The following is a 14,961-nucleotide window of genomic DNA, read 5'->3' as shown; positions in this document are numbered from 1 at the left end:
AGTCAGAATTACACACACTACCAACACAACGGTTGTGCAAGTAGCATTTTTGCAATTATAATGTTGCCCTCTTAGTTTTCACATAGTATAACTGATAGGTAATAGGTGGGAGCTCAATGAAAAGCACCAAAATTGCAAAAGAAAGAAAAATGATACAACACGTCTACAGCTCACAATACATGCAACTGAGAATATTGAGCAAAAAAAAAACAAAAACCACGAAAAAGGCATTCTTTTTACGGCATTTCTCCCTGAAATAGTGTTTGATGACATAAGAACTAGGATATTCCCAATTGTATGGGTGCTGAGTTCTCAAACAAATATAAGGAAACTAAAAGATTCTCCAATGGCAAGCTGTTTAGGTTGCTATAGTTAAAAACTAGCAACAAGTTCAAAAACTGGTGTTCCAATGGTATGCTATTTGGCCTGCAATATTTTAGCAATGGCTATACTTGGTGCCAAATTTGGCACTAGGTTTAGCTCTTATAGCTAAATCTACTATTGTCAGTCTCACTGTCATAGTAAAAAAAAAGTTAGTCCAGCATTGAAGCAACATTGCATTTGCTATAATTAAACAAATTGACAGTATTTATTGTGATATCATAACAAAACCTAGCCACAGCTTAAAATCCTACCATCGCAAATACTCGGAGCGCCATGTAACCAAGTGTTGGCCGGAACAAATCACTTTTGCTTCTTCTTTTCTTGTAAAGATGAGGTCAAGGGCATCACTCTCTTCTTGGCGAATAAATTTGTTCGGCTATCCAAATCATCGTCGTAGTCTTCATCGTCTTTAACATTGTGCCCACCTCTTACAGATGGACTGGATTCCTCCTCCATTCTCTGGGAAGCTTTCCTCTTTCCAGCTTCTAATTTAGCATGCAATCTCCTATCAACAGGGTCATTTAACGGTCCAACGACTCCAACCCTGGACTGCCGTGGAACTGTAGCACCTAATCCAAGCCTGTACCAAATGCTCGTAGAAATTAAACAAACTTCTTTATTAATTTGATAATTTTAGCCATGTAAACAGTTGTACTGACCTAAGAGGTCGACCCTCCAATTCAACTTCACCCGATTCTTCTTCCGTAGATTTAGTCATACTATTAACCCAGTTTTCAGCCTGCATATAAGCAAGTTTATAGTTGAGCAGAACAAAATCTGTAGTACACCAGGATTCAGCACAAGAAAATGGAAAGTGATGGCAAAACAATTATGGCATCTTCTGCAACTAAAAAATAACTAGAAAACACTCTTCATCGAACCAATCACAATTACTGGAAGCAAAATAATAAAATTTAAGAAAGTCATGAAGAGCCAATTATAGAGGATGCAGATTAGTGTTCCAATGAAAGGAAGATGGTTGGAAACGTCACAGATCCGGTCCTCACAAATTAACAAGCACAAAGTATCAGTACATTTCAACAAGATAAGAAATAAGTGTCCCTTGCAAGCAAGATACAAAACATGAGCTTCATTTTGGTTTGCTTTTGGGGAGTGGAAGAGGGTTTCACGGAGAGGCGTAGCATTGGGCCTTGAACGAAGATGACTCTTACCAATTTCTGGAGGAGGCATGTGGAAGATGGCAAGGAGGCAAGTATGCTAACGTACAGAGGGGGGGTCACTCCATAGTGGATGTTGAGAGGAGTGATCGGGGGGGGTGGTGTTGCACTTTTAGGATAGCAATGAAGGAAGAGAGGGACTATTTTGTGAAGATTCCAGAAGTTGAAGGAAGAAGGGGCTGTAAGCTTGTTGCAAAGCTGTTCAGGGATTTTGTTGGTATGGATCACAATACTACTCATGCCTGCATTCATTGGACTCTCTGCATTAGAATGGAGGTTGGTATCTCCGACCAGTGTTGAACTTAGGATGTTGGTTAGCATTGCTTGAAAACCACATTAGGTAATGAAAATTGAGATGGTTGAGAAAGGTTGATGAATCAGAAACTGAAACTTTTCCTGCTATGATGAAATTAAAAGAACAGAGTAACACCAAATTGATGTTCTCCATTTATATATTAGTGTAATTACAGGGAGGGAGAGTTGACAACAGGGGTAGGGGCGGGTGCTCCGGCCCCTGCGCAACTCCAAATATTACTAGTTATACTAATCTTTCTGGTTAGTTTAGAAAAATTCCATGGGATTAACCCTGCAAGTTCCTTGGGTGGAAAAATTCCCTAAAACTCCTATGTATGTCAAAAAGTCCCAAACTATTAAGTAATCAACCATTTTTTGGTCACTCAAGCAAATTTACACAGGGCCGCACACACACAATCTCGTCTCTCTCCCAAACCTAGAAAGTAGCAATATATAAGGATGAAAATATTGTTATCCATGCAAGAAGACATGTGATTCAAGTCTCCACTAACCACAAATCTTGTGTCCGCCACCAAGCAATAGTGAATAAAGGAAGACGTTAAAACGTGATACATTTTTACATTCACGAAATGAAGCAGTTAATAGAAGTAGAGGAACGTAAAGAAAATTGAATGAGTTTCCATGTGTGAAGCAACTTAAAAAAGAAATGAACGCCAAAATGATGTCCTCCCTTTACATAGTCGTAGTATAGATGGGAAAGATGAAACAAATTGTTCAACTTGGAATACACCAAACGAAGCAATTGAGAGAGGTATCGGAATCAAAAATCGAAATCAGTTTAATTTCTTAGCGTGACCCCGACTTCAAAAATAGGGGAACCCAAAACCAAATCATATGTTCCTGCATAGACATAATTGACACTTGTGCTACAACCGTTAAAAGTATTTTTCTAATGGTGTAAGCCAGCAAAAGTAGTTACCAATTTGAGTGCCTTGTCTAACTTCACTAGTTGAGGACGAGAAGGTTTTTTGGCTGACTCCTCCGTGCTCATTGCAACTTCTTTGCCAGCCTTAAGATCAAGATAGAAAACAATCAAATCCACAGAATAAACTCCACATAAAGGTTACAAACTTTCAACTATTTCAAGCATGTGTGCATTGTCCAAAGCTCAAAACAGGTTTCTAATAATTTTTTTTCAATAAGTAGGTTTCTATAAATTTATGCCAACATAAAACTGAAACCAATTTTGTGCTGACAGTTAGATAACCTTCTTAGTACCTGAACAAGCAAAAAAAAACTACACATATAAGATACTGAGAATGAACGAAAGTGCAAGTTCAAAAGGAATTACAAGAACTGTAGGCGATAAAAGATCAAAGTTGCCGGTGGGTTTTATTGGCAAGCTTGATCAAACCAACAGCTTGGCAATCCATACGTATAGCCATACAAAACAATAGCCAGACCCCAGTATTTTGGGGAAACAAAAGCAAATCAAAACGAAGAGCTGGAGAGATACCGATCCGTGATGGAATCGCTGGTGGAGATGGAAGGATTTCAGTCAGTGACTTTGGATTTATGGGAACTAAGAACTAGAATGCCGAAACAGAGCGGTGGAATTGGACGGTGAGAAAGGCTTAGATACGAAAGGGGAGCCCTTTATCATTAAATCTCACCCCTTTCGGTGAGATTGGGTGAGAAAGGGGAACAGTCATTCAAAAAATTTCTTTTTTGTACTCTCCCTTTCATTTCTCACCAAAATGCTAAATCCAAATAAGTGATTTAACAAGAAACCATGCCAATAATGTTACATGCACACCTCTCCACCACACCCCAGCCACAACTGCCTACGTGGCGTGCCTTGAGGCTTTTTGCTTATCAGGAAATCATGATCAATTGGTATTGGAATTGGAATAATCTATTTCTACTAAAGGGTTCTCAATTGTGACTACAATTGAATTGGTTGTCATTTCTTTTCCGGGCATTGGACTTGGGTCACCTGAGAAATCAAAGGTGAGGACTTTGGGAATAGAGCAATGGGTTGTAGTGGAACAATTCAGCAATGATACTTACAGAGAATTATATATATGATAAAGGAACAGAATTGCAAATAACAAGCATAGCAAAAGACAAAAACCCAAAAAAAAAATTACTGAAAAAAAAAAGACAAAAAACCAATTTAACTTCAACATGAAACCCTAATTTTTGTGGTTTGAACAAGTTCGAGGAGCAGATTAAAAAAAAAGTTCTAGGGAAATCCATGACGAGAGAGAGAGAGAGATCTTGATGGTGGGGATGGCGTTGGTGCAGGGGAGTATGACCTCTCTCACAACACCGAGCTTTTGATCTCAATTTTTTTTTTTTTGCCATAATAAGAGGTGAAGAGATGTGTCTGTGACATTATTGAAACCGCAACCTTTCTGTTTATTTTGCAAATCAATAAGTCTACCCCTGCCGCATAAGTCTACCACTCCAGTGGCTCCACCCACCGCTGGCCTACGTGGCGGTGGGTCCCACCAATTTTAAATAGAAAAAAAGGAGGCAGAAAAGGCTGTGAACGAGTTCCCCCAAAACAAAAACAACACTTCTTCTGGTTCACAGAGAGAGGAGGAGGAGGAGGACCCAGTATGCATGCCACCCCATCACCACCAGTGACCACCACCACCAACAGCAACCACCTCCACCCTGCAAAAAGTTGTCACTGTCCATATTTTCAATTACTTCTTAGATTGCTTCAATTCTTGTTAAAATGAGTTTGCTCTATTTTTAAGATCCCCAAATCTCAGATTCTTGTTAAAATGAGTCTGCCCCCATATTTGAAAAAGAAGATTTGTAGCTGCTGTGATGATGTTTAGTTGCCCGCATATGGGACTTGAAAATGGGTGAATAACTGCTATGTACTAGGAGCTCTGCTCAGGGAAGGAGATATATTCTATCCTTCAAGTTGGGTCTGTGGTTCCCCTTGGAAGGAGGATCTTAATCGGTGAGATTTGGGCATGGCAATTCAGTGCGGTTTGTTAGGATTTCGTGTCACGCCCTCAAATTTGAACATAATTATTAATAACTTGTCATAAATAAATCCTCACAATATTATACATAACTCCATCAAAAGGTTTTCCAAACTCATTTCACTGAAACATAACCAGTTCAAGATATTGCAATACAGGGGACTCCAGCCCAAAACTTTCATATTTTAATTATAGATACACCTTCCAAAAAATAAAAAAAGTATTTTACTATGATGCTAAGGTAACTTCCCTTCAACCTAACTTTCAACGAATGTCTGACCCTATGCCAAGCACTCCTTGCTATTGCCTCTCGTCCGTACCTGAAAATGAAAGGTTGAGCTATACTAGCTTAGTAGGAAAATCTCTAACTAACTTTATGTGCTTATAGGAGAACGAGTGCCGCGAAAATATTTTTAGTAAGGGCAAAATAAAATGCTTTAACTGAAAGTAGAACTTACAACGCAATCCTTTAGAAAAATAAATAAATAAATAAACCTGGAATTCTTCTTCGCTCACACCAACACTCTCACCTACAAGCGTGCACGCACCCACTTCTATCTTGAGTAAACTTAGATTGTCATTACCTATGATGCACGGACACCGACACGGACACCGAAACCGACACCGGGACACGGGAATTCTAAAAAAATGGGGACACGGACACGGCGGGGGACACGCCACGTATATATTTATTTATTTATTTATATATATAAATAATTAATTAATTATAGTTTGGCACCCAAAAATTTTAAAAATATTACAATTTGGCCCCAAATTTTTAAAAAAAATTACAGTTTGACCCCCAAATTTTTCAAAAATTACAGTTTGGCCCCCAAAATTTAAAAAAAATTGCAGTTTGGCCCCCAAAATTTAAAAAAAATTGCAGTTTGGCCCCAGCCGTGTCCCCGCGGTGTCGCCGTGAAAAATTCAAATTAAATTATGGGACACGCCACGTGGCGTGTCCACGCGATGTCCATGTGTCCCCGTGTCCGACACTGCGATACCTCGCCCTCTAGAGCTGTCGGTGCTTCATAGGTCATTACCAAACTCAGAACATATTATCACATTTTCATTTTGGTGACATAAAGACAACCCCGAATACTCTAGTCTACCTGTTCCCCTTTCGTACCCCACTTTGTTGGCCACACTCGCATCTAAGTCAACAAGTTACACATAAAGAGGTGAAATATAATGTGCACAAGAACATTTCAGACAAAACCTCATTGTGTCCTCAAAGAACTCACACATCCATACAATTTAATTCTTTCAAACTTACGTTAAGTTTTACCATGTCCTCCCTCGTATCCCCTTTAATTCTTTCTTCTTCTTTTTTTGCTTCGTCTCGTCGTCAACACATATGAGTTATCCACCTACACGCACATGCATACCGTTCAATCAAATCTCCAATTTATCATTATAAGTTTAAACTGCAATTCCAATTTAATTCTTCCACAATAGCGATTATCAAATCTATGGCATCAAGCATGTCTCCATGCCAACAAATTTCTACACCAATCTCAATACATCAAACCACTATAATTTAGGAAGTCTATAAGAAAAGAAGAAAGCAAGCATCGACACCTCAAACTATCCAAGACATCAACTCAAGTTAAATGTTCATAGTTTCTCACATGAATGCTTCGTTCTGTCTAAATTCCACATTTTAAAGCAAAGTATCAATACTCACATTCCCATTTTAATATGATACTAAACAATAACAAGATTCTTCGTTTCTGTTTTGTTACGTGCTTTGATTTCATTTCCAGGCATTAGGAACCCCGTGCATCCCACATTCATTCCGGCATCACACCTTACGGTGGATCCGTGGCTTTCCTGTGCACTTCCGGGCATTAGGGACCCCGTGCCATCCCATTTTCATTCCAGCATCACACCTTACAGTGTATCCGTGGCTTTCTTGTGCACTTTCGGGCATTAGGGACCCCGTGCGTCCCATTTCCGGCATCACACCTTTCAGCGGATCCATGGCTTTCTTATTACCATCCAATTATCCGCCATGTCACTCATTAAATAAGCAATTCCATTATCCAACATTTCTCTAATTCTCACACCAAGAAAAAAAACTCGCTTACCAAACCCACCTATGGATACAACACATAACGAGGAAAAACTATTTATTTTTCTCTATGTATCAGATAACATCAACGTCAAGTCATTTTCTCTCATATCAATGCACCAACAGTACATGTCCCTTATATTTCACAAGTTCTCACGTATCCTTGTTTCAATATACGTATATACATAGCAACCGTTACACTTCTCACTTTCTATTTCATCAACAAACTAATCGTTAGTCAATAACGTAACCCAATGTGTCAATCAATCCCATGAGAACTCAATCCCATAAAAGTAAGTCTATTTAATCAAAGTCTAAGCAGGCCATTCGTTTCACTACACATAGTTTCATTTCACTCCTAATGTGTCTAAGCAGGCCATTCGTTTCTAAGCAGGCCATTAGAAGAGTTTAGGAGTGAAATGAGTAAACTTTAATGAGCAGGCCATGAGAAGAATTATCAAGGTATAAGTTGCAGAAAATGAGTCAGGCTACAAGATGAAGGGGATGAAACAAACACATGATGAGGTGTGAGAACCTAATAGCTTTATTTATTGATCCTATGTGATTTACTGTATAACATGCACTTTTTTTATTATTAATTTGCTATGAAATTCCAAAGCTTGTGTCTAGTCATATCATAACAGAAGACAAAACAGGACAAGTACATTGCAATGATGAACCAATTACAGAACAAGTGAACAACCAGAATTCAGATCAAATAGGAGTTTCCTACCAGAAGGACTGGAGGAAAAAGCATTTAACCATTGCATTTCAAAAGTGAAAACAAACTAAACAAATTGCAATTCCAAACATTATAATTCAACTTCAGTACTTCACCAATTTAAAGCAGTATAATTTCAACTACAACAAGGTCTAGCTACAAAACCCATATCAATTTCCATCAGTTGAGAGAAGTAACAAACCCATTTTTCTGTTAATGAGGTGCCTTCTTTCCATCCAATGCGCTATGCATTCCCTTTCGGCAGATCCGAGCATCAATCAATATAGTAAGGAAATGCAGTGAGCCTTGAAAAGGCTCCAAACTCCTAATCCTGAATTTCTAGAATTTTTACTTTTTTAATTGGTCAAAAGGAGAAGATTTCTGGTGGGAGGGGAACGTGGGGGTTGAGAGAGAGAGAGAGAGAGAGAGAGACAGAGAAAGAGAGAGAGAGACAGAGAGGGAGAGAGAGAGATTTTCTGGTGGGAGGGGATCGTGGGGGGTTTTGAGTATGTGTGAGGGAGAGAGAGTGAGCGTATGTGTGAGGGAGAGAGAGTGTGCGTGTGGCAAAGTGGGAGTTGGCTGCCTCGGTGGGGAGTTGGCTTAGAGTGGGGAAACGAGTGCAATTCTCTCTCTCTCCCCAATTCGATTAATGGGTTTTCCCAATCTTTCTCTGATACTCTTCTCTTTCTCTCAATGGCCATTGGCCAAAATAATGGCTAAGCTAAAAGTAACTACTCCAATTTGAAGCCCTTTTTCGATGCTTAAAGTGTTGTTCTAAAAAAAATTTGCCTCAACCCAAAAAATAAAAGAGGTATGCTTCTTAGTTCTTACCTAATTTTTTAATTTTCCTGTCTATTTAGTATAGTAATCTGTTTCAACTCCAACCTAAAAAACAGTGTGTAACTCTGGCTGTTGGTTTTTTAAGTCCCAAATAGTTGAATGTTCAAAATTAGTACCCATTTCTAGAAAAACCATTTCGTAACCCTAACACGCATAAACAGAGTGTAACCTCGTACTACAATTTTTCGATTTCTCCTGTATGATTAGTCTTAGGAAAAGAAAAAGAATACCAAAACCTAACACAGACATTACTAAACATACAAAATACAAATTGTACTTAAAAATTATTACCCACCTCTAAAACAGTTTACTGTCAACAAGCAATAGCCTCGGTTGCAATTGGCAGTAGCAAGAAGGAATTAACATGTGGTCAACAAACAGGAAAACGAAAATAGTAGCATGAATTAACATGTTTTCACATCAAAACCACAAGTACTTGCAGTAAAACGGGACAAAGCCGACGATCGTGAATGAAAACGGGCCAAGGTTGTAAATACTCACCGTTTGAGAGTTGTGTGTCACCGGAAACGAAGAGAGACAGTTGTAGATCTAGGGTTTGAGTCGTTTGAGTTGCTGAACGGCAGCAGCAACGGAATGGAAATAGCAGTCGTTGAACGATCACCGACTCACCGCCGGAAATGGAAACGGAAACGGCAAAGGCAGTCACCACCGGTCAGTGGTCACCGACTACGGCTTCACTGTTTGAGAGTTAAGAGGGAGAGAGAAAGACGTTGACAGAGAGAGAGAGAGAGAGAGAGAGCCTCAAGCGTTGAGAGGGAGAGACGGTGAGAGTGAGAGAGAGAGTCAGATGAGAGTGAGAGAAAAAGGGCTGCTGGAGTTGTTCTCCTTCTATTTATACTGTTGCCGTGCCTGATCATGTGGGACAGTCGCACGATAATGCATATACACTCAATAAAGAAAAATTCTCGTAGAGTCCTAAAATGCATCACTCGAGGGCCGTCCGAACTGTTTTTTGAAAATCGGAACCGTTTACCTTTTTATGTGGGAGTGATTATATCATTCTTTCAAAAAATAAAGTAAGTTGGTTATCGTTATATACTGATCGCACATAACAAAAAATTTCCAATAAATGAATCTACATCCCGATGAAAAGGCTTCCAAAACCCGATAGACCCGAAATTTTTTGAAAGTAATTAAAACACCAAGAATAACAAAATGAACGGTATGGATTGTCATACTTGTGTCACAATCGTGTGGCTAGCGTACATTGGACTATAGCGGAATACATTGGTTTAGACTTAGATAAGTTGGATGCATAAATTTGAAAGGTAACTACAGACTCATTTTTTCAAATATTCAATCTAAACCGTTACGATTTAAGATCTTGTGAAATTTATCATTCTCCCCTAAATAGGCGATAATTGGACGTCGGAAACCACGTGATCAGAACACATTTGGTACTTCTAAACGCGTTAAAATCCTATATTGCACCACTTGAGGGCCGCTCGAGTTGTTTTTTGAAAATCGAAACCGTCTACCTTTTATGTGGGAGTGATTATATCATTCGTGAAAAAAATGAAGTACATTGGTTATTGTTATATACTTGATCGCACATAAAAAAAAATTCTATTAATAAATCTACGTCTCAATGAAAGGGCTTCCAAAACCCGATAAACCCGAAAATTTGCGAGAGTAATTAAAACACTAAGAACAACAAAATGAACAGTATGGATTGTCATACTTGTGTCGCAATTGTGTAGCTAGCGTACAAGAGGCCCGTTTTTATAGAATATAATTATATAATATATATTTTCCTTGTTCTAATTATAAGCACAAAATTTTTTTTAGCATTGATGGTTTGTGTGTCAACTGTCAAGTTCCCAAGGACTTGGATTTGAACGCCATAGAGATTATTTTTTTTTAAACCATTTTTTTTAAATTAGTTTTTTTCTTATTTATTTTTCTATGTATTTTTTATAAAAATATTTATTAGATAAAACGGAATGTATATTAGTATATGTGTAGTAATTGGTATATTATCAATTTATCATGTTTGAATTTTGATTCAAAATTTCTTAATCATATAAAATATTTTAAAAGCTTATTTTACTTAAATAAAAGGAAATGATTAATAAATTATTGGATTATCAAAAAAATACATAGAAATAACGTAAACTTTAATCTAAAATCCCTTGTTTATTTAATAACATATTTTTTTTGGTTTTTCCATGTCTTGTGCCGTGCCCGACGAGAACCAACACCATGTTGTGTCGTGCCTTGCCCGACTAAAATTGTGTTGTGTCGTGCCATGCCCGTCCTACTTCTGTGCTCATACCCGTGCTCGTGCCGTGCCTGGCTAGAACCGTACCTGTGCCCTGCCGCCTTCAAACGTGTCGTGCCCGTGCCGACCCGACCCATTTGACACCTCTATTCCAAAGGCATTAAAGCCCTATAATGCACCATTTGATGACCGTCTGAGTTATTTTTTCAAAATCAGAACCGTCTAACTTTTACGTTGGAGAGCTTAGATCATTCATGCCAAGAATGAAGTAAATTGCTCATCCTTACATACTTAATCGGACATTAAAAGTTTACTTATATAAAATTTTACTTATATAAACTTAGAGGTTATATATATGATATTTGTGAACAAGCAGACACAAACTCATGCTTGGGTATGGTGGTAAAGCATTGAGGCCCCAATGCAAACCACGTGGGTTCGAGTCACCGGACTCACCTTGACCATTAGCAATGCCTAATTTTTTTGTTTTTTTTTTCCCTTTCTGTTATGTTGCTTTTGTTTTCATTCCGTTATTATTATGTTATCTTAAAAGACTAAAGTCTTATAGCACACCACCCGAGCCACGCTTGAGGTCTTTTTGCGCGATCAAAAAATATATCTTTAATTTTTTATGTGTTGTATCCATAGTTACGGATACCGTTCCGTACCGGCCGGTACGTACCGTTTTGACGAAGAACCGGTACCCTAACCCCCCAATTTCGTTTCCGGTCTCAATACCGGCTGGTACCGGGATACCAGCCGAAATTTTGCAGAGTTTTTTTTTTTTTACGTGCGCGAGGCTTAGATCCTGGATTTGCACCCCCCTTGCGCACGAATAACCTGTGACGCGCACCCGATTAATTGGTTTCCGAATCAGTTTTTCCAAATTGCCTTCGGCCACGGCACATTTTCTCGAGCGCGCGAGACCTCTTATTGGGTTCTCATTCACAAGTTCACTAGTGTGCAAAGTCATTTAAAGTGAAAAAGAGTTTTGTAACTAAGTAATGTGGGACTAGAGAATCTCTAGTAGAGATATTTCATGATGAATTGTATGATATGAGAGATTTTTTTGAATTATAATTACATATAATTATTATATATATTGTAGTTGTGGTAAATCCGAAACGGTACCCGGTACCTGACCGGTTCCGATACGTACCGTACCAGTAGGAAAACCGGTACCCTGTCCGAAACGGTATTCAAAACTATGGTTGTATCTTTCTTACTGAGATTATAGTTGATAACTTTTCGTTAGACAATTGATCGAAAGGAAAATCCTATTTTTCTAATGAGTTCATGTCTCGATAAAGAGGTTTCTAAATCTGACCAAGTTGCAAATTTTTTAGAATAAACAATTCAAGAAGTGCAAAAAAATCAACGGTCTTGATTGTCATGCACTCATGTGGTTACTATAACAATAAATACAACATAAGGTTTAGTTGATTATCAAGTAAATCAAAAATATAGATAGCAAAGGTAACTGTCGTGTTATTTTTTATAATGCTTGATCTGAATCGTTAGGATTTTACATCTTACCGATTGTAGTATTGTCACCAAAATCGAGGATCATTCGATATTAGCGACCACATGATTGAAAGCTATTTAGTGCGTTTGGAGACGTTTAAGTGTTATAATGCACTAAATGAGTCCCGCTTGAGATCTTTCTTGGCAATTGAAATCATCTATCTTTGACGTAATACGAATAAGATCATTTGTATCAAATATGAAGTTAATCCCATATGGGTAGACACTTGATCGGATAAGAATTTTTTTTTAATTTAAGAATTTGTGTGCCGATAAAGGGGCTACTTTAACTTGATCAAGACAAAATTTTACAAAAAACTTATGATTAAGAAGGACAAAAAAAATGAATGGTTTTGATCGGGAAAGTTGCATCGTGATCAATGTAGTTCAAACAAATATTTCCATTCTTGAAAGTTTTAAAAAGGGGGAAAAATTGACTTTCCAAGACTAAAATTGTTTTTCGTCGGCAAAAATATATAAATGCCGACCAAACTAAGTAGTCTGGAAATATATTTTGTTTATTGATTTTTAAAATCCGTAAAAAAATTTATTTTCCCCGACTAAACCTATTATTAGTCGGCAAAAATATATTAATACCGACCAAATTAATTAGTCGGAAAATTTATTTCACTTATTTACTTTTTAAAATTGTGAAAAATGCATATATTCCCAACTAAAACCATTATTAGTCGGCAAATATGTATAAATCCCGACCAAATTAGTTTAGTCGGAATTATTTTTCTATTTTTTTAAATTCAAAAAAATCATATTTTACTACTAAATTTAAATTTAGTCAGCAAATAAGAAAATTACCGACTAAATTTATTTTAGTCGGAATTAATTTTCTATTTTATTAAGTTCAAAAAATGATATTTCACGACTAAATTTAAGTTTAGTCGGCAAACAAGCCAATTACCGACTAAATTTATTTTAGTCGGAATTAATTTTCTATTTTATTAAATTCGAAAAAATGATATTCGACGACTAAATTGAAATTTAGTCGGAAAAAATGAAAATTACCGACTAAATTTAGTTTAGTCGGAATTGATTTTCTATTTTATCGACTAAAAATTCTTTGGTTGGTGAATGGCTTATATTTTCCGACTAAACATTTTTTAGTTGGGAAAGTTTAGTCGGAAATTGTGTATTTTGTTGTAGTGTCAAAAGGACAATTGTTGCGATAAATAGTTGTCTTAATCAACTCAACAACAAAAGAAATCAACTCAAACATCAACATTGAAAGACAAACAAAAGACCCAAAACTCACACTGATGAGCATACACACACACAAACTCAACTCTACTGAAATCACACACACACACACAAACTCTACTCTACTGAAACCGCACACCATGATTTGCACCAACCCCCAAAACCACCCACAAACCCAATCAAAAAAGAATCCATCTGAAACCCTCAAAAAGTTACAACTTCACAGCCTTGAGCTTCTTAATTTATCCCTTGAATGCATCTCTTGAAGTCATTGACAGAACACAATTCACAAGTTCATGCATAAATTTTGAGTTTATTGGCTAATGGCATGCATTCCTACACCTACTAATAATCGTGATTTCTAAAAAAAATCCGATTTTTTGAACCCTAATTTTTTGGGGGTTTGAACAAGTTCTAGCCACCACCAAGATGGAGAATCTAGAGCTCACCGACAAGTTCAGAGAGAGAGAGAGAGAGAGAGAGAGAGAGAAGGGGGGGGGGGGGGGGGGGAAGAGAAAAGACCTTGGCGGTGGAGCTTGGACGGTGGTGTGTTGCGATTTGACAGTGACAATTTTTTGCGGAGTGGAGGTGGTCGCCAAAGGTGGAGCTAGTGGTGGTGATGGTGGTCGGCAGCGGTGGTGATGGTCGTCGGTGGTGATGGGGTGGCACGCGTACTGGATCCTCCTCCTCCTCCTCTCTCTCTCCCCCCAAACCACAAGAAGCGAATAACTCTTCTTCTTTTTTGATCCGTAGCGAAGAACTCGTTTCTTTGGATATTACTAATTGTCAGACCCCTCGACACGGGCCCCCTCCTTCCCCCTTTTACCCCCATGTGCTCTCTCTCTCTCTCTCTCTTACACTGCACTCTCTTTCTCTCTCTTTCTTTTTTATTGTAAAATTTTAAATGATAATAATTTTTTTCACGTTTTTTTAAAAATAAATTTTATACTTTTGAAATCTACTCAACGAAACCTATAAAACGAGCTTAATATTGATGGTAAAATAATGTAAAACGGAAAAATTATATTTTTGTGGTAGTTTAATAATTTTAGCACATTGTATTTATTATTCCCTTTACTTTTATTCATAACCACTCATTCTAATTTTCTTTTTATCCTTTTATCTTCAATTATAGCCACTCATTCAAATTTCCTTTCTATCCTCTTATCTTCAATTATAACTACTCATTCCTCTTATCTTCAATTATAACCACTCATTTAGATTTCCATTTTATCCTCTTACCTTCAATTTTAACCACCCAATCAGATTTTCTTTTTATCTTCAATTTTAGCCACCCAATTAGATTTTCTTCTAATCTTCAATTTTCAATATATATAACTACTTCACACTTACTCTCATTCACCACATCCTCAACAATTTCCTTAACTTTCATTTCATTTTTGTAATTCATAGAAGAACATTATGAATCAGTACAATTGTTCATTTTCGGATAGTTGGTCAGTTGGGAACGATGTTGTGAATGATGTTCCTTGTGGGGAGAGCAGCTCCTACGTTAGGTGTGATTA

The 14,961-nt window shown here is 37.5% G+C and overlaps 1 protein-coding gene across 3 annotated transcripts; it reads right to left on the bottom strand.

Moving 5' to 3' along the window:
- Positions 1–339: 339 nt before the first annotated feature.
- LOC131332085 (uncharacterized) lies at positions 340–14,183 on the bottom strand. 3 transcript variants are annotated; one of them, XM_058366144.1, is made up of 5 exons: positions 8,959–9,282; positions 6,099–6,192; positions 2,797–2,886; positions 1,044–1,123; positions 340–964 (listed from the first exon to the last, which is right to left on the bottom strand). In XM_058366144.1, exons 2-5 carry the CDS (start codon positions 6,111–6,113, stop codon positions 685–687), a joined length of 465 nt encoding a protein of 154 aa, XP_058222127.1. In that variant the 5' UTR covers positions 6,114–6,192; positions 8,959–9,282; the 3' UTR covers positions 340–684. The 3 variants fall into 3 exon arrangements, with proteins under 3 accessions (XP_058222127.1, XP_058222128.1, XP_058222129.1); XM_058366145.1 differs by lacking the exons at positions 6,099–6,192; positions 8,959–9,282 and adding an exon at positions 13,958–14,183; XM_058366146.1 differs by lacking the exons at positions 6,099–6,192; positions 8,959–9,282 and adding an exon at positions 3,334–3,380.
- Between the last annotated feature and the right edge of the window lie 778 nt (positions 14,184–14,961).

Source organism: Rhododendron vialii, chromosome 7a (genome assembly GCF_030253575.1).
Source record: "Rhododendron vialii isolate Sample 1 chromosome 7a, ASM3025357v1".
NCBI classification, from domain to species: domain Eukaryota; kingdom Viridiplantae; phylum Streptophyta; class Magnoliopsida; order Ericales; family Ericaceae; genus Rhododendron; species Rhododendron vialii.
Note: the sequence above shows the minus strand (reverse complement) of the source record. Positions and strands in the feature narration are given on the sequence as shown.